We start from the raw sequence: 21261 nt of genomic DNA on the forward strand, positions 1-21261 counted from the left end.
AGCCCGCGCCCGCCCCGGCGTGTCCTGGGGTGTGTAAACCCCCCACCCGGCCCGGGGTACCCCTCGCGCTCGCGGGGCTCCCTGCCCCCGCGCCGGGGCCCCAGCCATATCTGGGCAAAATATTCAGCTGTCGCCGCCGCCGCCAAGAGGGACTGAGCGTGGCTCCCTCTATAAATAGCCGCCGCCTCGGGTTGCCTCCGGGGCTGGGGAGCCGGGGGTCTCGGGGTCCGGAGCCCCGCGCTCACGTCCGCGCCGCTAGGCTCCCCCGGCCCCAGCCAGAGCGCCCTCCTCTCAGGCCCTCGGCGCCGTGTCTGTAAACGACAGAAGGACCCTTGCGCGCTCGCAGAGAGGCGCGGGGGCCGGGGTCCTGAAGGAGCGGCCGCCCCCTCCACCCACCAGCCGCTCGACTCCCGCGCGGCGGCGGGGCTCTGCGCCCGCGGATACTCTGCTGGGGACAGGTGCCCGCCTGAGCCCGGCACCGAGGCGTGGCCCTCCTCCGGCTGCCGAAAGTTTGGGGGTGGGAGTGGGACGTATGTGGTTGGTGGACGGGGAACCGGGGTTCGGGCTGCGCCTGTTTGAGGCAGGAAAAGTTTCCCAAACTGCGCGAGAGGACGCGGTTTAAAGCACCATGATATATACACGCATTTCGGGCCAAGGTAGAGCGGGCAAGCGCCTGGAGGCAGAAGCCGCCTCCCTGTCGCCAAGTCACACGATGGCCTTGGCGAGCCCCTGCCCTTCCCTGGGCCTCAGTTTCCCCATTTGTAGGGGCGGGGTTTGGTTCGGGAGCTGAAGCTAGGAGTCTTGGCGGTGAGAGCAGCAGGGCGCGCTCTTGACCGCTGGCGCTCCCCCACACCTGTTCATCGGCTCTGGCCTGGGACGCTGGGGCCAGAGCCTTGCACATCCGGAGGCATTGTGGAAAGAAACCGGACACTGTGGCAGTCCCTCTGACTCAGGCCTATACTGGGACCTATTAGGGTCCTCGGAATAGCCTGGGCCCTATACCTCCAGGAAGAGCGTCCCACGGTACTTACGGGCACCTCTGCTGGGGAGCAGCCATCACCCTCGCAAAGCATCACGTGACTCAAACAGCTTTAGACCCAAAGAACTGGGCAGGTCCAGAGGCTCCAGTCCAGCTGCTCCCTGGTCTCAGTTTCCCCACCTATACAGTGCCTATGAGACGAATTGGAACCATGCCAAGCATCACACCCTCCCAGACCCCCAGCCGCTTCCTGATATACCTTACGGACCCTGCCCTTGGTCTCTGCCTTAACCCTCCCAGACTCTTAGAGATGACCTAGCCCAAGCTTTTCTCTATCCAGATCACAGAACCAGACCCTAACTCAGGTTCTGGGCTCTCAGAGGGAGCATCCCCCAAATCTTCATCTTTCTCCCTGTGATGGCATTTATTTTAACAAGGGCCGCAGAACCCCCTGCTCAAGGTCACATGCTGCTGGACACACCAGGAGGCCTGCAGTCTCCACTAACCTTTCTCCTCTCTTTCCTGCCCCTTCTTGCTGCTCAGGCCGGTCTTGGGGATCTCTGAGCACCCCACCAATGCCCCCCTGTTCTTTGATCTGCTGTCCAGGACTTTCCCTTGCTCAGATGATAGTGCCCTCATTCTGAAATTTCATTTTTATGTCTACTTTCTATGATATATTTTCTCTAAACTCACCTCACAGCCTCACTGATAAAGAAGTAAGGGGAAATGAAGACAAATAGAGTCTCATCAACTTGAGCCATAAAACAGGCAGAGTGAAAGCGAACAATGTTGTCGTTTGGTGTATTTACTCCCTTTAATGAGCCAAACTTGCAAACACATTTTCGACCGTCTTGGCCCCTGAGTTGCTCCCAGCCTAAGTGGAAAGGCAGTGTCCTCTAAAAATAACCTCCACCCCACCTTATCAGAGCCTCACACCTTCTCCCTCATCCAGGGTACAGCTGCCTCCTGCTCCTGCCGCTCAGCAAAAATGCAAAAATGGGGAGTAGGTGGTGTCAACTCTGAATAACAGGAGGTGGACTGACCTGGAGGTTAGGACCCCTGGCTCCAACCCCAGCTCTGCGACCCATTTAGAGTGACCTTGGGCTATGAGCGGTGGGCGAGATGGTCCCCAGTAGACCTGGAGTCAAGAGAGCTCAGAGGTTCCCTTGGAAGCCTTGCGAGCATGAGAAAAGTGGAGTGCCCGGGATGAAACTCAGGGGAACCCACCCCATGAAGAGGAGGGAAGGTGCAGGAAAAAGTGGTTTCCCAGGAGAAATGTCAGTTGCTGCCGAGAGACAGAGGGGGCTGGGGACTGGGAAGGGGCTACCAGGATTGGCAGGTGGTCCCGGGTGACTTTGGCCAGGGCATTGCAGACAGTTCAAAAATGGGAATCTGCCACTGCTTTACCGGGGCCAGTGACCCAGCTGGTCTGTCTGAGCCTTAGTTTCCTCCTCTGCCCAATGGGGATGATAATAGCACCTATTTCATATGGGTTGCTGTGGGGATTAAGTGGAGAGGATGCTGGGAAAGCCCTCACCAGTGCTTGGTACCTGCAATGATATTTCTAGGTTAGTGAGTGGAAGAGGCAGAGGCTAATGGGAGCTCAAAACGTGGGGACTGGGCCTGCCATTCCTGAAAGCTTGGCTGAGAAAGGAGGGGAGAGGAAAGGTAGTGGGAGCTGGAGACAGGCATGGGCAGCAGGTGGATGCTTCTGGAATGAGGTTGGTAAGAAGAGGTGGAGAAGGACCCAGAAGAAGGGAAGAGGGTGAAAAGAGAATCTGAGGGGTGTGCTTATGGGAGGACCAGGTCCTGCCTTAATCACCTGCTGAGCGTCAAGGGCTCTAGAATCGCATTCCTCTAGAATCAGGCTGAGCAAAGAAGTGAAGTTAATAAAATGAAGCCAGTCCTGGCTCAGACCCGTGTCCCCTTGGCAGACTTCATCTGCGAAGGAGGGTGTTGATGGGCCACGAAGGGTAGTTTGACTCTGCCCAGGAGCCTTGTGACCTTGGCTTGCTTATTTCTGAAATGACATCATCTATCGATGACTCCTGCTGAGTCCAGGAGTCATAATGGCCTTTTCCAGTCAATGTTTTGATTTTTTAGTCTTACTAATAGACCAGCCAGACTGCCAACATTTCTAAAGAGGCCAGTTCACTTTTCACATAAAGCCAGAACACCAAATAGATCAATTATTTGGCTACTCAGAGCCATTATCAGTTTAAAGCCACAGTCCTGTTTCTGTGGGGACACATGAATCAGAGAGCATAATTCTGGGGCCATTTCCTCTCTCTTGTTTTGTTTTATAAAATCCTCCTTTGGTTAATTGTGGAAGGACCAGACTCTCTTTGCTCTTAATGATAGCGAGAGAATGAGCTCATCGGAGTCAACCTAGGACACGTCGGGGAGGTTTTCTTCAATGTTAGGAGGTGCTGCGTCCTTGCCTGATCTGAAAAACTAAACAAACTCAAGCATTTCTTCTGTGTCTCTTTTCTTGCATCCTTTTGTTTTTCTCTCAGAGGAAAACCGATCTGTGAAAGGCTGAAGTTACTGTGCGTGGGGAGGAAAAGGGGTGAGGCCAGCCCAGCCCATGCACCCATGTGTTCCCACCTCAAGCCATCTTCTCAGGGTCCCCAGCCTGAGCCACCACTCACCCTGGGGCTTCTAGGGCAGTGACTCCAGGGCCATTCCTGGAGGTGATTCTGGTGGGTGATGAGTTGCAGTGACAGGGGTGTTCGCCCTCCATGCCCCCGGAACTGAGGGAAGCAGCGAATGCCTCTTGGCATCACTCAGCCTCCTTAATGAACTCATCTTTTCCCATCCCTTAAATGGCGGTGCCACTCTCAACCCTACTCTCTTTCCACCCCACACCGTCCTATGATCCCATTTATTCCCATGGTCCAGGTACCCCCTACAGACTCACAATTCCCACATTCATGTGTCACGCTGGGACTGCTCTCCTCAGTTCCAGGCATCTGTCACTCCTGCCAATTGGACAAAGCCAATAGGGCATCCCAAAGGCACGTCACACCCAACAGGCCTGATGCGGGCTCGTCACCCTGTCCTCCTCCGGTGTCCCCCATCTTGGTTAACAGTAACACTATCCACCCAGACACCGAGCCAGAGATCTCCTTTCTCTTTACCACCCCATTTGTTTTGTCAAGTCCTGTCAATCCTGCCTTCCTAAATATTCCTCCCATTCATTTCTGTCTCCATGAATGGAGTTGACAAGTACTCCAATCATGACCCCAATCGAGTATTTGCCATCTCTCCCCTGAGCTATTGTCAGAGCCTTGTAAAAGTCTTTCCACATCAAGCCTTTTCTTCTATGCTGCTGTTAGTAGACCTTTAGGAAATGTAGCTCTGACTGTGTTATCCCTCTCCCTTCAGGGACTCCTCATTTCCTACCAGATTCCTTAGCAATGAACCCAGGACCATCAAAGGTCTAGCCCCAAGCTACTTCTCCAAAACCATCTCTTGGCACTCTTGCAAATTCTCCTTACCTTCTGGTCATGGTGCAAGCATCGTGCCTTCGTGACTGTCTGTCTTTGGCCCTGCTGTTCATTCTGCCTGGAACGCTGTTCTCTCCCTTCCTAAGTTGGCAAACTTGTAATCATCCTTTAAAGCAAAGCTCTTCATTGCCTTATCTGCGTTCCCTCAGCCCCTAAATGGACCTCAGAGCACCAGCCATAGCGTGTCCTAAATGTAATCACCTGCTCACATTCTCATCTCTGACTGGACTGACAGCTTCTTGAAGATGGTTTATGGCTCCTTTGTTTCCCCTTTACCAGTGTTCCAGAGCTCAGAGCTCAGAACTTGGCATAGTGTAGGTATTTCATGTGATGATAAATGACTGACCATTGAATGGATGAATGAGGAAACAGGTATGCCAATGAAAGCCCAGTGATGGCCATGACAATCACAAACCATCAACCAGCATCTACAACATGTTTTCCCACAGAACCATCAGCTCCGTGGTGGCAGAAACCACACCTGTTCTGCTCCCCCTCTCACTCTGCAGCCCCTGTCAGCCCCATCGCAATAAATAGCATGAATCCATGATCTTGTTTGAAACTCAGGAATCCTGTAAGGGAGGAAGGGCAGGTATTATTAACCCCCTTTTGTTGATAGGACAGTGAACCCAAGTAGCAGTTGTTCCAGGTCATCCGATTGGGGTGCGTATTCCAGAAAAACCCAAGTGCTTTCCAGGGTTTGGGAAGCTTGAGAAGTGAAAGTCCTTGCATTCTATCCTAGGGCCTCTCTAGCATTTAAATCATTTGGGATCTTATTAAAATGCAGACTCTGGCTCAGTAAGCCTGGGAGGGGTTCTGAGATACGGAATTTCTTATTAGCTCCTTGTTTCTAATAAGCTCTAATCATTTTATTAAGCAATAGGCTTAATTCCTAATAAGCTCTAATGAACACCTAATAGTGTGAAGCTTGTCCTGTACACACAGACCACCACACTTTGAGCACCAAGGTGAGGGCTAGTTACCTTGGCCATTGCATTAAGACATTGTTTTTATTAAGATCTACAAATGAATTCATTTAGGCCCTGACTCGAAATACAGGGCTCTTTCTGGGTTTTTGTTTTTGTTTGTTTTTTAATGGAGCCCGCACAGGACACACAGATGGAGCCTGATGGGACAGTTGGTAGGGGCACAGGACATGGTGGAGCACGTGGTGGGAGGGGGGAACAGGACAGGCAGGTGGCAGGGACTCTGGTGCTGGGGCATGTGGCCGCACTGTTGCTGGTGAGATAGGCCCCCAGCCTTGGCCTGCTGCTGGAAGGGTCGGGCTGAGCAGCGGTGGGTTATTTCCATCTTCTGCTACCTTCCCTCCTTCTCCTTTGCATTCTAGAGAAATTTAGGCCCAGGCAGGGCTTTTAAGTCCCTACTGCCCAGCTCTCGGCCAGCCTGGAACCTCTTCTCAGACTCCTGTGTCCCCTTGCCTTTTCAGGGCGCACTGCTTACAGGTGTGGTATCTGTGAGCACAGGGTGAGTGCTCCAGGTGCTGCAGTGGGGACCCAGATGCCACCCTGAAAACCACTCAGAAGAAGGGTGCCTGGGTGGCTCAGTTGGTTAAGTGTCCAACTTTGGTGCAGGTCATGACGTCTCGGTTTGTGAGTTCGAGCCCCAAGTCAGGCTCTGTGCTGAGAGCTCAGAGCCTGGAGCCTGCTTCGGATTCTGTGTCTCCCTCTCTCTCTGCCCCTCCCTCATTCGCACTCTGTCTCTCTTTCTCAAAAATAAATAAACATTAAAAAATTAAAAAAAAAAACTACTCAGAAGATAAGGGTGAGGGGAGCCCTGAAGAGGGACTCCTTCCTTGCAAACCCAGGAAGATTTAAAAAGTCAGATTGGATGACAACATCGTATGCATTTGTTTATGGTTTTCTACTGCATTCCATTTACACCATTAAAAGGGTTGAGATGGCTTAAAATAAACCTGCACAGGCAACATAACTGGTAAGAACAGAAGTTTTAAAAAGACAGGGCAGGCTTGAAAATCAGGATCGTGAAACGCTGAGAATCTGATGGGACCCGAGGGCCTTGTTCCAGCAGAACGAATGCACTCGTGCCCCGTAGTTTGCCTGTCACCTCAGCGAGCCGCTGGGTTCCCTTGAAGGCCACTTGGAAGCCCAGGTTAAGAATGCCCAACACAGAATAAGGAGAGGAAATTCAGCCAGCATCTTGGCTGAGATGGCAACTGTTTGTGAACACCCAAGTCAGCTCTGGGATGAATCACGACAGCCAAGGGGGAAGGGAGACGAGATGAACTGGGGGACGGTTGGTGTCTGATGAAAAGAACGCCAGCCTTTCAGGAGAGAGAATGGGGTCTTCTGAGAGTGTATGTCTTCTCAGAGTGTATGTCACATTGGAATACTCAGTGGAAGGCAGTTTAGCATAGTGCTTACGAACATGGAGTCTGGGAGCACCTGGGTAGCTGAGTCTGTTAAGCATCCAACTCTTGATTTCAGCTCAGGTCATGATCTCACAGTTCATGAGTTCAAGCCCTGCATCAGGCTCTGTGTTGACAATGCAGAGCCTGCTTAGGATGCTTTCCCTCCCTCTCTCTGCCTCTCTCTCTCTCTCTCTCTCTGTTTTTCAAAGTAAATACATAAACTTAAAAAAAACCACATAGACTCTGGAGACCCCCTCCCTAGGCTCAAATCAAAGTTCTGCCTGTTACTGGCTATGTAAGTTTGGGTAATTTTAAATGCTCTGTACCTCAGTTTCTCTTTTTGTAAAGGGAGTTGTTGTGGGGACTAAATTAGTTATTATATGTGAACATTTAAGACAGTACCTGGGATATTGTTAGCATTACACAAGTGTGAGCTATTATGGGAAGGCAGCATGGAGTAGTGATGATGAATATAGTCCAATTGAATCTTGTCTGGATTCAAATCCTGGCTCTACTACTTACTAGCTCTGTGCCCTTGGTCACTGTATTAAGTTACATAGTGTCCCCCCAAAATCACATCCACCTGGAACCTCAGAATGTGACCTTATATGGAAATAGGGTCCTTGCAGATGTATTTAGTTAAGATGAGGCCTTACTGGGTTAGGGTGGGTGCTAAATCCAATGACTGGTGTCTTCATAAGATGAGGAGTGGACATACACAGGGAAGGAGGGTCTGTGATGGCAGAGTCAGTGATGTAGGTACATGCCTAGGAATGCCAAGGGATATTGGCATCACCAGAAGCTAGGAGAGAGGCATGGGACAACAGATTCTCCTTCCGAGCCTCCAAAAGGAACCAGCCCTGCTGACACTTGATTCCCAATTTTTGACATCCTGAGTTGCAACAGAGTAAATTTATGCTGTTTAAGCCAACAGAGTAAATTTAAGCTGTTTTAAGTTTGTGGTCATTTGTATGGCAGCCCTGGGAAATTAATACCGCCAGATTACTGCAGTTTCGTTTCTTCATCTGTAAAACGGGGATTAAAAAGTACCTGCTTCACAGTTATTAAGATTGCACGACATGATCTATATAAAGAGCTTATCACCGTGCCCGTTATGCAGTATGTACAGAATAGCACTTGCTATTATAAGGTACAGTGACGTAGCGGGCAGTAATAGCCCCGAGGGTGGGTTAACAGCATTCCACTGTTTGTCTGCATTAGAACTTGTGTAGCCGATGCCCCATGGATGAACTTTCATGTGGTTCCCAGTGTTTTGCTAATACAGATAATAATCAGATGGTTTGTACATGTATCTTTGTACAAGTCAGGGAGTCAACGAGTGGGATGAGTTCCTAGAAGTGGACTTGCTGAGTCAAAGGGCGTGTGCAGTTGGGTAGATAGGGCTTAACTTGCCTTGAAGGAGGGTAAACCAATGTGTGCTTCTGTTGTATGCGACAGTGCCCGTCTCCCCCACGTCTTGTAAACACTGGGAATTCTCAGGCCTTTGCATCTTTGTCGGTGTGATAGATGAGAACTGATGGCTCGCTTCTCAATTTACCTTTACATGATTATGAGTGAGCTTTTTAGCCATTCGTATTTTTATGTGAATTGCCTGTTCCTTTCCTCATTCTACATTTTCACTGGACTGGTTTTGTGTTTGTTTCTGGTTTGGTTTAGTGTTTTGGTAAGACTCTGCTAAATAAATTATCCCTTCATTCAATGTGCAGCAAATAATTCCCCCATTTGCCTTTTGGCGTTGTTCATGCTAATTTTCATATTGGTTTTTCAGTAAATACAAAGACGAGCTTCATAAGCTTACGTTAACACCTGCTGTGAGGCAAGGTGACAAGCTGTGTTTGTAAAATGGAGAATGAGGAGAGGAGTGAAGTCCACAGGCTTCTAATTTTTATTCTACCAGTGCTTTTGCTTTCTGGCTGTCAAAGCCAGTAATAATGCTAGGCATTCACTCATTTACTTAACAAACCTGCCGTCAGCACCTGAGAGGTGCAGGCTTCCTGTTGGACGGTGGGGGAGAGACAGGCTTGCCCTCAAGTAGCTTCCAGTCTTGGGGGCAGAGGGTGCAGTAAGACGATGTTCCCGGTGGCCTCTCCCATTTGTAGGAAGGTATTTGTCTTGCCTGATCCTTTCCAACCGGGAGAAAGATGACCTGGAAGAGGCTGGGCCTGGTGAGAACTCACGGTGGCTCAAACCAGGGGCGTTGCAGCGAGGTGGGGAGAAGGAGCCACCGAGCAGACTATGACATGGTCTGTAAGCCGACTGTGGTCGGGAGATGGTGTCAGAGCCCTTTCCTGGAACCCTGTTGCTTACAGTGATTTGTGAGGTGACTCAGACACTGATGACCTCAAGAGACGCAAAATGAAATGCACCCTGGTGCATGCACACACATGCACGTGGCCTTTCTAAATTCAAACCATTGGCCAATTTTGACTGACATGTAGACCTTTGAAGCCCACTGTGTCCTGGGACGGGGCTCGTAGCAACTGCAGAAAGAGGCAAAGTCAAACACTGTGTTTAGTTTCCCTGCTTTTTCAGCAGGTGCTTTCCTGTGTGACTAAGAGGATGAGATCAGCTGGGGAAAATAAAAGCAAACAGGCCAAAAAAACAAGTCTTTTAAAGATAGCTGGTCTCTGAGTCCCCATCCTCCCCACCCAATGGCCCTGAGCATCTTTCATAATAGAATCAAGCCTTAAATCTCATCTTTCAACTCCCCCAACCACCACCATCAATCGGGATCTCAGCCGTCTCTGGAAGGCCTCATCTGGGACCGTGTCATCCCTGCTCACGTGCCTGTTGTAACCCTCCCCACCAGCTCCAGAATCAGCCCAGAGTATCTTTGTGCATTTTTTTTACTGTTAGAAAGTTCCTTACGCAGACTGTAAATCCACGTCCTGGTCATCTCGGTAATCTATGTCTTCTGCCTGCTGGGGACCCACAGACCACATCTGTTGCTCCTTCCCTGTCAGTGCCCTGCAGGTTTGAAGAGTATGACCCATGTCAGGGTCCTTCAACTGTTCCTCCCATGGTACCCCTGCTCCCCTTCTCTGGACTTAGCGCCACTCGTGAGAGAAGGTCCAGTTCACAAAAGAGGTCACTCACATGGCCAATAAACGCATGAAATGTACTCAGCATCATTAGCGATCAGGGAAGTGCACAATGAGGTACGACCACCACCCACCACCGTGGCTAAAATGAAAAGTACTGACCATAGCAAGAGACAACGAGTTTGCAGAGCAACTGGAACTCTCATACATCAATTGTGGAAATGTAAAATTGTGCAATCACTTTGGGAGAAACAGTTTGACAATGTCTACTGAAACTAAATGTACTCTTACTCCGTGAGCTAGCAATTCTACTCCAGGGATGTACCCAAGAGAAATAAGAGATTGTTTCTACCGAAGACATTTGTAGCCCTATTTATAGTTACCAAATACTAGAAATAATTTAAATGTTCATTAGCAGTAGAGTAGATAAATAAATTATATAGTTTATTTAACGGAATACTATCTCCATCAGTGGAAAAGAATGAACTGCTGCTAAAACACAACACAGATGAATCTCACAGATGAAATGTTGAGTGAAAGAAGCCAGACACTGCCACCCGGGGTGGCTCAGTTGGTTAAGCGTCAGGCTCTTGGTTTCGGCTCAGGTCTTGATCTCACGGTTTGTGAGATCAAGCCCTGCATTGGGCTCTGTGCTGACAGTGTGGAGCCTGCTAGGGATTCTCTCTCTCCCTCTCTCTCTGCCCCTCCCCTGCTCTCTGTCTCTCAAAAAATAAATAGACCAAAAAAAAAAAAAAAAAAGGAAGAAGAAGAAGACAGACACAAGAACATACTCACTGTGGGTTTTCATTTACATGATGTTCAAAAGCAGTTAAAGCTAATCTGTGGTTGTAAAAGTCACAGTAGTAGTTACCTTTGAGGGAGATGGATGGGAGGAAATATAAGAGCATTCTCGTGTGCTGGAAATGTCCTGTGTCTTCATCTGAGTGGTGTTTACACAGGTGTAGACGTGGAAAATTCAGGGAGCTATACTCTCAAGACTTATACACTTGACTGTATATAAAACCAATGCCTTAAGAAAAAAAGAAAAAAGTACCCCCCCCCACCCAAGTGAAAGAGTGGGGGCCCAGAGCTGAGTTCCCACAGGAGGCCAAGCAAAACCACCATTGCCTTGCTTTGGTCACTGTCCTTTGATTAATGCAACTGAGATCCCACCATGATTCGGGAGGCCCCACACTGTTGACTTACCCTGGGTCAACAGTCATTTGAGAACCACTAAGTCTTTCTCGTGGCTGCTCAGCTATGTCCACCGACCTAGTGCTTATGGGGTTGGCTTGCTGGGCCCCAGGCATTGTGGGACTGGGAAGAGGGGAAGGAAACCAGGAATCTGAACTGCATCATCCTTTATCTCATTTCCTCTGTATAGCACCCCTTGTGAGGTGAATGTTGTGCCTTCACTTTAAAAACAAATCCATGAATCTCAGAGCAAGGCAGGGGTTTTAGTCTGCATGACCTGTAGTCCAAGCTTTGCCTTTCACCAGACTGACCAGAGAGGAGGCCTCATCTGTAAAGCGGGGCTCATGGCCTAGCTTGTAGCCCCTGGTGGTGGAGGAAGAGACCATGTGTGTGACACCACCCCAGGAATCTCTGTGTGAGTGTTATCGTCCCAACTTAATGATAATTTTCTTGAGGGCCAGGAAATAACAATTTCTGTCTGTGCCACAAAGGGGCACCATGTCCTGCCCATACTAGGTTCTCAGTAAATAAGTGAATTGGGTTGTAGAAACTCAGCTCCAGAGAGGTATAGCAGCTTGCCTAAGGTCACACTGCAAGTCCTCAACCAATAGGACTTGTAACCAGATCCCCTGACTCCCATCCAGATGCTCCTTCTGCCATTGTACAGTGGCCCCAGCTTCCTGTGGACCTCAGGGACTGGAGATTCTCATGGGTTGGAAGCTACTAAGGAGGAAGGAAAGGCCCGGCCCAGGGAAGACAAGGCCGAGTCTGGCCCTGGGGCCTTCAGGGTGTGTGTCCTGGGAAGCGGGCTGGGAACAGGTTGTAGGCTATGCAGTTACTCTCTTGAAATTCTTAAATTTATCGTTGGATTTGGATTTTTACATGAAGTCCCATGGCCAACAGAGCATACACCAGGGCTGGGAGCCTTGGCCCACACGAGGTCCCTCCTCCTGCTGCCTCTCTGCTTCCTGGGGACAGGTTCTTAGACTCCAGCTGCCTCACCTCCTGGTGCCCCCAGATCCCGCCAGCCTCCCCCTACTCCCCCTGCCCAGCTACCACTGGGGATCTCTAGTGCCTTCAGCTGGCAATTCTGCAGGACAAGGCTCTTGTCCACCCCGGGTCCAGGCACCTAGTGTCCCAACACAGAGGTCGGATGCCCTCAGATAGCCCATTTCTGTGTGTTGGGGCAGCGGCCCAACTGTGGGAAGGGGAGATGCCTGGCTCAACTGTCTGGCCCCTCATCAGGGCAGGGTGTGTGTGTCCTGCTTCGGGCGGGGGAGGGAATTGGGAGCTAGTGGACTTGGTGTGCCCGCTTTTTGTGTCACAGCCCACGGGCACCTGTGTGATCAAGACATTGAATAATAAGTAAGAAAACACTATGACAGATCAAAAGCGAAGCTATGAGAAAAAAACAAAGCTTTGTATCTTGGTACCTTTAATGGCACATTTTCCCTGATTTTGAACAGAGGACCTTACAGTCTTATTTTACACCGGACCCAGACCCAGCAAATTCGGGAGCCAGTCCTGCCTGGGAGGATCTCGCGGCAGGGCAGGGTGAGGGGTTAGGCGTCATGCAGACGCTCCCTGGGGAAGCAAGATGGCAGGGGATGTGGGCCTCAGAGGCTGCTCTCTGACTGGATCTCATCACAGGTGACAGCATGCCCCAAGGCACTCACTTCTTGCCCTGCACGGGACACAGAACTGCAGGCATGAAGTGGCTGAGGTTTTATGAGCTGCAAAGGTCTCTGCATATTGCGTGGTTATTGGCGTGATTATTGCATCCCATTCTAGGACCCTCTTTTAAACCTAACCATTGAAGAAATTAAGCCCCCCACAGCTTCCATTACCTACTGGTCGACCCCACCACACCCTACCTGGCAGTCCCCACCCCGCACCGATTGAGGGTTGGTTGGCTTTCTCCCCTTGTGGGTCACTGGCCTGGGATGGAATTCGCTTGTCCCCAGGCCTGTATCCCTGACTGACCTGCACTGATGGCACCCTCACCCTGAGCCGGGTCACAGCTGCATGCTGAGATGCAGAGCTGGTCAGAGAGTGCTCCTCCCCCCACCCAGGTCCCGGCCAGCAGGGGGCGGGGTGGGGGGGGGGAGTTGAGGGGTGTGGGAGCACAGAGTTCCCCGCTAGGCAGGGCGGCACTGCTTCCTCAGTGCAGGGAGAGGTCAGCTACTCTAGTAATGAGGGGGGGGGGGATGCTTTGCTCTCTGGAGAGGCTGTGCCTCCAGGACTTAGCAGGGCTTCCAAGAGTGTGGAGGCCGGGAGAGGCTACTCCAGGCTGAGAGGACATCCCGGAGGCCTGAAATGTCAGGGGTGCCTGGGGTGAGTGGTCTGGCAGAGCCAGAAAGGGAAGGCCTGGGCTGGATCAAAAGCGGAGGAGGCCCACAGGCCACCAGCTCTCCCATGGCCTCGAACTCCAGGCCAGAGTTTGCTATCTGTCATCATAATGGGGGCTACTGAAGGTGGCTTTCAGCTCGGGAGCAGCATCACATCTGCTTTTCATAAAGATCATTTAGAGGCTGAGTTGGGTGTGGACGGGAAAGTAGGGGAACTGAGGCAGGGAGACAGGCTTGGGGGGCCGTGGTGATAGCATAGATTTTAAAAAGGCAAGCCCCATAGGAAGGGAGAGAGGGGACAGACAGGATGTGAGAGAGGTAGGCTTCTAGTCACAAAGGACAACTAGAGTATGACTCCAATTGGGTGAAGTACCTGGAGTAGTCACATTCCTCAGGACAGAAATAGGGTGGCGGCTGCCAGGGCCTGGGGTGGACCGGAGGGCAGAAATGAGGAGTTTGTGCTTAATGGGGACAGTTTCAGTTTGGGAAGATGCGCGTGTTCTGGAGCTGGACGGTGGTGATGGTGCACAGTGTGGCTGTACTTAACTGTTTACTTAAAATAGGTTAAAACGGTAACCTATTTGCGGTTAACACGTTTTATGTGCATTTTATCACAATTTCAAAAAAAAATGTAATGTGTAAAAAAGAGAGGAAAAGGGAGAGGCCGGCAGGCATGGGGACTTCCCAGAGTGAGGGGAGTGGGAAGGGAGTGTGCAGGCTGGCCCCCCGCCGTCTGGCCTGGGTGACTGACAGGCTGCACAGGTGCAGGTGCGGTCCCCCAGGGGAGGAGAGGGTGGTGGTGGTGAGGCAGGGGGACTCCAGAAGCGCCTGGCAGGAGCCTGGGCTGCAGAGACTGGCTGAGAGTCATCAGCTTATCGCTGGTAACCGACCCCACACAGGAGAAGATGAGAAGCCCCAGGGGAAGCGTGAGACGTGAGAAGAAGGCAGAACCCCCGGGATGGGTGGGCCGAGGAGAAGGCCTCATCAGGGAGGCTGAGAAGCAGGGGCACAAAGGAAGGAGGGAAACTGAGAGTAGAGTCTGAGCTCTTGCTCTTGTGGAACTACAAGAAGAAGGGTTCATTCAAGACGCCTGAGTGCAGTGAGGGGGTGTGTGGGAGAGAGGGTGGTCCTCCAAAGGATTGTGGGAGGATCGGGGGGTGGGGGGGTCTCATGGGAATCCAGCATGAGCTACAGCAATCCAGGCCTGAGGGAGCCGGGCACTTTCGGGGACACGGCGTTCTCCACCTCTCTCTCAGCCCTGTGAATTCACCCTCCTCTGAGGACTCTTACTCCCCCAAATGTCTCTTCCCTCATGGCCTCAGCTTCCATGTGCTCGTGGTGGTGTCCTCTCCTCACCCGCAGCTTCCCCTGCCACCTGCCTCACTTTCTCCTTATGTCCCAGTTGAGTGCTGTTGTGGCTTGGATTGTATCCTCCCAAAACTCACACCTGTGAATAGGACATTATTTGGAAATAGGGTCTTTGCTGATGATCAAGTTGACATAAGGACATGAGGGCAGGTCCGAATCCAATATGATTGGTGTTCTCATATCAAGGGAACATGTGGACACAGACATGTACAGAACAGGGAGACCGTCCTCAAGGCTAGGAATGCCTGAGGCTCCCAGAGCTAGGGGAGAGACATGGAATGGATACTCCCACAGAGCCTTCAGAAGGAGGCATCCCTGCCAACACCTAGATTTTGAATTTTTAGCCTTCAGAACAGGGAGATGAACATTTCTTTTATTTAAGCCAGTCAGTTTGTGGTACTTTGTTAAGACAATGCCAGGAATTAATACAAATGACAGGAAATAAAAGCTCATTCACCCAACTCATCTTCTTCTTTTTTGTTCCAACCCACCTCATGGGTCATTGACTAGCCAATCAGTTTGTTGCTCTTGAGACAGGCACCCACTTTGTCCAATCAGCTGAGGGGAGGTGTCACATGATATAAAGCATGGCTGCCCCAGAGTGCTTCATGAAGGAGAGCAGTGGAATCAGCTCTCTCAAGAGGAACAGGGGACATCTCAGGTGCTTGTGTCCCTGAGGCCAAGGGGAGAGAGAGGTGCAGGCTTCAGTGATGAGGGATAGTGGCTTAAAATCTCTTTGATCAAAGTGTCTTCCAAAAGAGAAGGACATGAAAAGATGGGGTGTGAAGACTCAACTTTGTAAATCACCCTTTCTTCACCTATCATCAAGATGTTCACTGTGGCTGGAACAAGAAGACGGTATAACTGGAAAATATTCCTCTGAACTTGAGGCCCCGCCCTCCTGACCTCAGGGAAGTGCGGTCCATAAATCAAGATGCTGCTCCAGCGCCTCTTTCCAGAGTTTTCCCACGGGGACGGATGCTGGAAAAGCCATTAGCAGAAGTGACTGGACCCACTTCCCATGAAAGATTTAAAAGTGCATTTGGTACTCCAGGAACTTCCCCGCCTCAGAGCTTTCATTTCTGACGCTTCCTGATGGATGGCCTCAGCCCTTGACCCACTATTTTTCTACTCTCCAACCTGCTTAGTTGTATTTCCTGGCACAGCTTGTAAATTCTATTTTTTCATGTGGAGCAGTGGTTTAAGGCTTCTGCCGTTGAGAAGCAGGGTGGCCAGATGTGCTGCCAGAGTAATATATACACTAGATTTGGAAGAATTTTTTCAATGTGTTTTAAGTTTATTGAGCTGCCCTTTTATTTTTCTCACTGACTCTTACTGAGGATTCAGTTTATAAAACAGGTAACAGAGGTGCTTCAGGTGGGCCACTCTGGGGGCTTCATCACCCCCCTTCCTGCCGGCCCCTCCCCTCTTGGGTTCCCAGTCCTCCGAGACCTGGTCCCATCTTTCCGTTTTAAAGATGGGAAAACAAAGGATCCAAGAAGAGAAGGGACTTGCCCAAAGGCCCAAGGGCACTAGACCCAAACCCAGATGGGCTCATTCTCTACTAGCACACTTACCGGGCACAGGGCTAGGCAATCGGGACATTAAGACAAATAAGACATACGTCATTATCTTAGGGGAGTTACAGTCTGATGACAGTGCATGGGGGAGCAGGAGGGGGATGGGAAGGTGACCCCGGCAGGAGCGGCAGGGACAGCAGCAGCCTCATAATAATGACTAGTATGCTGAGCCTGCATTGACCACACAGCAGTCCCAGACTTTGCACCTTCTCTGCTTGTGTCCGCTTAATCCTCACACCCTGTGGCGTGGACGAGTACGGTTACCCTCTCACTGTACAGAGTGATGGTCAACTTTTTATTTTAGTAGCTGAATCCCTTCTTTAAGGGAAGTCTGATATGGAGCCCCAAATAAATCAGGCAAAACCAGGGTGAGCCCCCTCACTTAGCCTTTCCTACGTAACCCCCGGCAGGGGCCCTGGAGGAGCTGAGCTCTCCCTGAACACAGTTTCAAGACCGCCCATCTGATCCAATGTTTGGATGTCTCCAAGAGGGATAGGTTACCAGCAGAATTTCCCAGTCTGCAGTCCGCTTATGCTCATTTTACAGATGAGCAAACAGAGACCCAGAGGAAGGGAGGAAGGAACTCAGCAAGGGTCACCTGGGGAGTTAGCGCCACAACTAGGACTGCAACCAGAGTCTTATGAATCTCAGCCCTTTGTCCATCAGTAATATCTCTTTTATTAGGAAATGGAGGCCTTTTATTAACAGCTAGAAATACCATCTCTTCCAGCCGTATTTTAAAGCGGAGCTTACAGTGGGCTCTGTGAACGTGGTTTTCCCCTCCCTCTTACCCTGCCCTTCCCCACCTCCAGCTCCCCACATCACTGACATTAGGAGGAGAATCTTGCTTTGGAGAAGCCATTTCTGGGAGCCAAGTGGGTGAGTGTGGCTTGAAGCTGACAGCTTCATGGTTTACCTTAGGAGTCCTCTGTTCCTCTCAGCTCATTTCATGTGATGCCTCATCACCCCGTAATATTCACAGGACACTTGACATTAGAAAGGGCCTTTAAGTCCTCTGAAAAAGGATGTTGAATTCAACAGCACCTTGGAGTGTGCAAGTGGAACATCAGCTTCCCTCCCTGTGTGCACTAAGAGGGAGGCTCCTTCAGGAAAGTTAATGATTGCACCCCGCAGGGTGGCATCTCTGGAGGTGGCCTGCCCCAACCCGTCCCTCTTCAGCGGGCCCCATGGTCGCCACCTACTTCTCTCTTCTGGCTCCTTCATGCTCCTTTTCCTACTCTCCCTTGTCCTGACTCATCCCTTCTCCAGGCTCCATCCATGACTTTTTTCTAAGGATTAGAGTACATATCATCTAGGAAATGGGTCAGCTGGCAAACTGGGAAGCTCCCAGGGTCCCAAACTTGTCCCAGCTCATCCTGTCCCCAAGTCCCTTCTTGCGTGAGTCTGAGTGGCCCAGAGGTGAGGCTAGGGCTGTTACCCAAACTTTGTTTCATGGGATCCCAATCCCCGGAGCAGTTCCTCAGACACATGGTTTCATGGTCAAAGACCAGGAAAATTCTGCTTATAACCTGTTTCTCCTGGAGACACCCAATGTGTGGAAGCATACCAAAATTTCTGAGAAATTCTGTGGTCTCAAATCCTGTGGAACTTTGTATGACACAAAATCTGTTTGAGAGCCAAAAAAAATGTGTTTTGCTGGGGCGCCTGGGTGGCCCAGTCGGTTGGGCGTCCGACTTCAGCCAGGTCACCATCTCGCGGTCCGTGAGTTCGAGCCCCGCGTCAGGCTCTGGGCTGATGGCTCGGAGCCTGGAGCCTGTTTCCGATTCTGTGTCTCCCTCTCTCTCTGCCCCTCCCCCATTCATGCTCTGTCTCTCTCTCTCCCAAAAAAATAAATAAACGTTAAAAAAAATTAAAAAAAAAAATGTGTTTTGCAGCTAGTTCAAAGGTGTCTCTGTGAGTTAGTTCTGGAAGCCTCTGAACCCTTCACTAGGGTCCCTTTCAGCCATAGATCCTCTCCTGGCTCCACTCAAGAAAAGCCAAATTAGGTTATTCTCTGAAACATTCACGAAGGTTTTTTTTTTCCATCTATACCAGAGCATTGTCAGCTACTTGTGCTTTTCTTTGGAAGTAAATAGAAATGAATCAAGGGGGACCCATTTATGGTCTGAACATTGCATTGGGGTCTGGGCAAAGGAAGACATCAGGCTAATCCAATCCATTCTTAGAGGAAAGGATGGCATTGGGGTTTTCTGTATTTGGAAATCAAGTCCTTTCTTATCAGGCCAGCTGTCATATTTCTCCTACAAATATGCTCACATGTGTACAAACTTACATTAATAACACATCTCTCCTTTCTGAAATGGAGGCTTTATCTGTCAGCTTAGCGAACTTTGATTTTCATTTAAGTACACGAATTGTTCTTAGTTAACAACTATTCCAGCTTTTGATTGGTTCATTGGTCGTCTTTTCCTGGCTTTCATTTCTCTCTACCCTGGAAAATCCCATCAGTCATTTCATGGATGAGCCATGCTGTATGTGCGTGTGTGTGTGTGTGTGTGTGTTTGCATAGGGGTCTAAAAACAAAAACTGCTGTGACAAAGGAGATACTGGTTGTATTTGTTTGCTGGGGCTACTGTAACAAAATCCCACAAACTGAGTGGCCTAAACAACACAAATTTGTTGTCTCAAATTTCTGGAGGCTAAAAATCCAAGATCCAGGTGTCAGCATGGTTGGTTCCTTCCAAGGCTGTGAGGGTCCATTGCAGACCTCTCCCTCCTCTTCTGGTGGTTCTCTGGCAGCCTTTGGTGTTCCTTGGTTCATTGGAAGCATCGCCCTGATCTCTGTCTTCACTCTCACATGGTGTTCTTCCTGTGTGTGTGCCCATCCAAATTTCCACTTTTCATAAGGACACCAGTCATGATGCATCGGGAGCTCACGCTTCTCTAGTATGACCTCATCTGAACTTAACTAATTATATCTGCAAGGACTCTATTTCCGAGTCACATCACATTCTTCCTTGCAGTGTGGTGCTGGCGTATGGACGTACTGGGGGCTAGAACTTCAACATATGAACTGGGGAGCACACGATTCAACCCATAACACCAATCCTGGACACAGTAGTATATTCCATTCTGCAGAGTCTAAGGAAGCCCCGAGCTCCGGCCTCACTTTTTAGCCCATCAGCTTCAGAAAAGAGGGTTAACGGCTCAGCTTACGTAGGACAGGTAAGAACAGGCTTGAACACAGAGATGCTAGCCCCTTCTGCAGCAAGCTGACATTTTCCAAGAGGAGAAGAGACTAGGGTCTCCTTAGGGCTGTCTGATGGGGTAAACAAAGGCAGGTAGAACTGGAATCGGGTTCATTTCAATAAAACAAAACAAAACAAAACATTCTGTTGTTTGTGTGGCCCTGACTTGGGCCTTGGGGAGAGGGGGGGGATGCAGCAAACTGAGACCCTGCCCCTGGGGAAGCCACGGAAGATGGATGTGAGCTGAGTGGAGAGGTACAGACCCAGCGCTAGGGCCATGATGAGCTTTGCTCAGTGAGGGGGCACTGAGGCTTTACAGAGGAGGTGATATGGGAGCTAGGCTTGTCCTGTTATCAGTTTTAGCCAAGAGGGAGGACAGAGGGCTTAAGGCATATCAGGATACAAATGATGGTTCTGGCACCTCCTGGTAGTGTGATTTGTGCGAGTCACTCAACCTCTCTGAGCTGTATGTCCTCATCTGTAAAATGGGGAGAACAGCAGACACCTACCTGAGAGGTTAAATTAGAAAATTCTTGGGGCACCTGGGTGGCTCAGTTGGTTGAGCCTCCGACTCCTGATTTCAGCTCAGATCATGATCTCAGGGTCTGGGGATCGAGCCCCACGTCAGGCTCAATGCTTCAGATTCTCTCTCTCTCCCCTCCACTGCCCTTCTCCCCCACTCGCTCTCTCTCTAAAATAAAAAATTTTTTTAAAGAAAAAAAAATCCTTGCAAAGTGCTTAATGTAGGGCTTGGATATGGCAGTAAAAGTTAACTGTTATTGCTGGCTGCTTTTTGTGAGGATCGATTGAGATGTTACAGGTGAAGGACCCGCATGCAGCAGGTGTTGAGTTGATACCCCTTCCCTTACACAATCAGGTTTGGCAGAGCTTCCAGAATTCATGTTTTCCATCAGGGCGTGAGGTGAAGGGTGGGGGGTTGTACAGAAAGCATTTGAACTGCTTCGAGAAGAGTTGAGTTTTCAGGCACTCATAAGCCATTTCCAATCACCTATTTATTCGGAACTAATGGCCGGGCCAATGCAACCAGTTACAATTTATTCATTCACATGCCATCAGGGTTTTTACCTTGCACAGTTTTATTGGAGAATTAATCCAACTTAGTGCAGCATTCCACTCTACTAGTTATCATCCTGATGATTCATAGAACATGCCCAGCCACCGTATAAATGACAAGCATTGATTTGGTCAGAGAGAGAAAATCCAAGAATGATCTTCCTAAGATTTTTCTCTTTCTGGCAGGTCATAGATCTCAGAAACTCAGAAGACAAGCACACGTTCTCTTACAATGTCATACAGAAGAGAACTAGAGAAATACCGTGACCTGGATGAAGATGAAATCCTCAGAGCCCTAACAGAGGAAGAACTCAGGACCCTGGAAAATGAGCTGGATGAGCTGGACCCTGATGTGAGTAGGCACTAAAGGGGACAGTCATCGCAGGTACAGGGGCAGCAAACTTTACCACCTGGTGGGGAGGGACAGGTGCAGACTTCTTATAGCTACCACTTCCTGTTTCCTTTGATGACAATGACACTGGAATAACACTGCCCTTGCAGGTGTGTGTGTGTGTGTGTGTGTGTGTGTGTGTGTGTGTGTGTGTGTGT

The 21261-nt window shown here is 50.0% G+C and overlaps 1 protein-coding gene across 2 annotated transcripts in view; it reads left to right on the forward strand.

The window, feature by feature from the left end:
• The window catches only part of TMOD1 (tropomodulin 1), an 87260-nt gene continuing 65999 nt past the window's right edge, over nt 1-21261 (forward strand). The window contains exons 1-3 of one of the 2 annotated variants that reach the window (XM_040481760.1): nt 1-29; nt 472-475; nt 20899-21064. In XM_040481760.1, the coding sequence (XP_040337694.1) occupies nt 20945-21064 (120 nt within the window). In that variant the 5' untranslated portion in view covers nt 1-29; nt 472-475; nt 20899-20944. Of the gene's footprint in view, nt 30-471; nt 476-19596; nt 19616-20898; nt 21065-21261 lie in introns of those variants that run through there. The other variant, XM_040481761.1, reaches the window with a different exon arrangement.

Source organism: Herpailurus yagouaroundi, unplaced genomic scaffold, assembly GCF_014898765.1.
Source record: "Herpailurus yagouaroundi ecotype Mexico unplaced genomic scaffold, PumYag 160, whole genome shotgun sequence".
Lineage (NCBI taxonomy): Eukaryota > Metazoa > Chordata > Mammalia > Carnivora > Felidae > Herpailurus > Herpailurus yagouaroundi.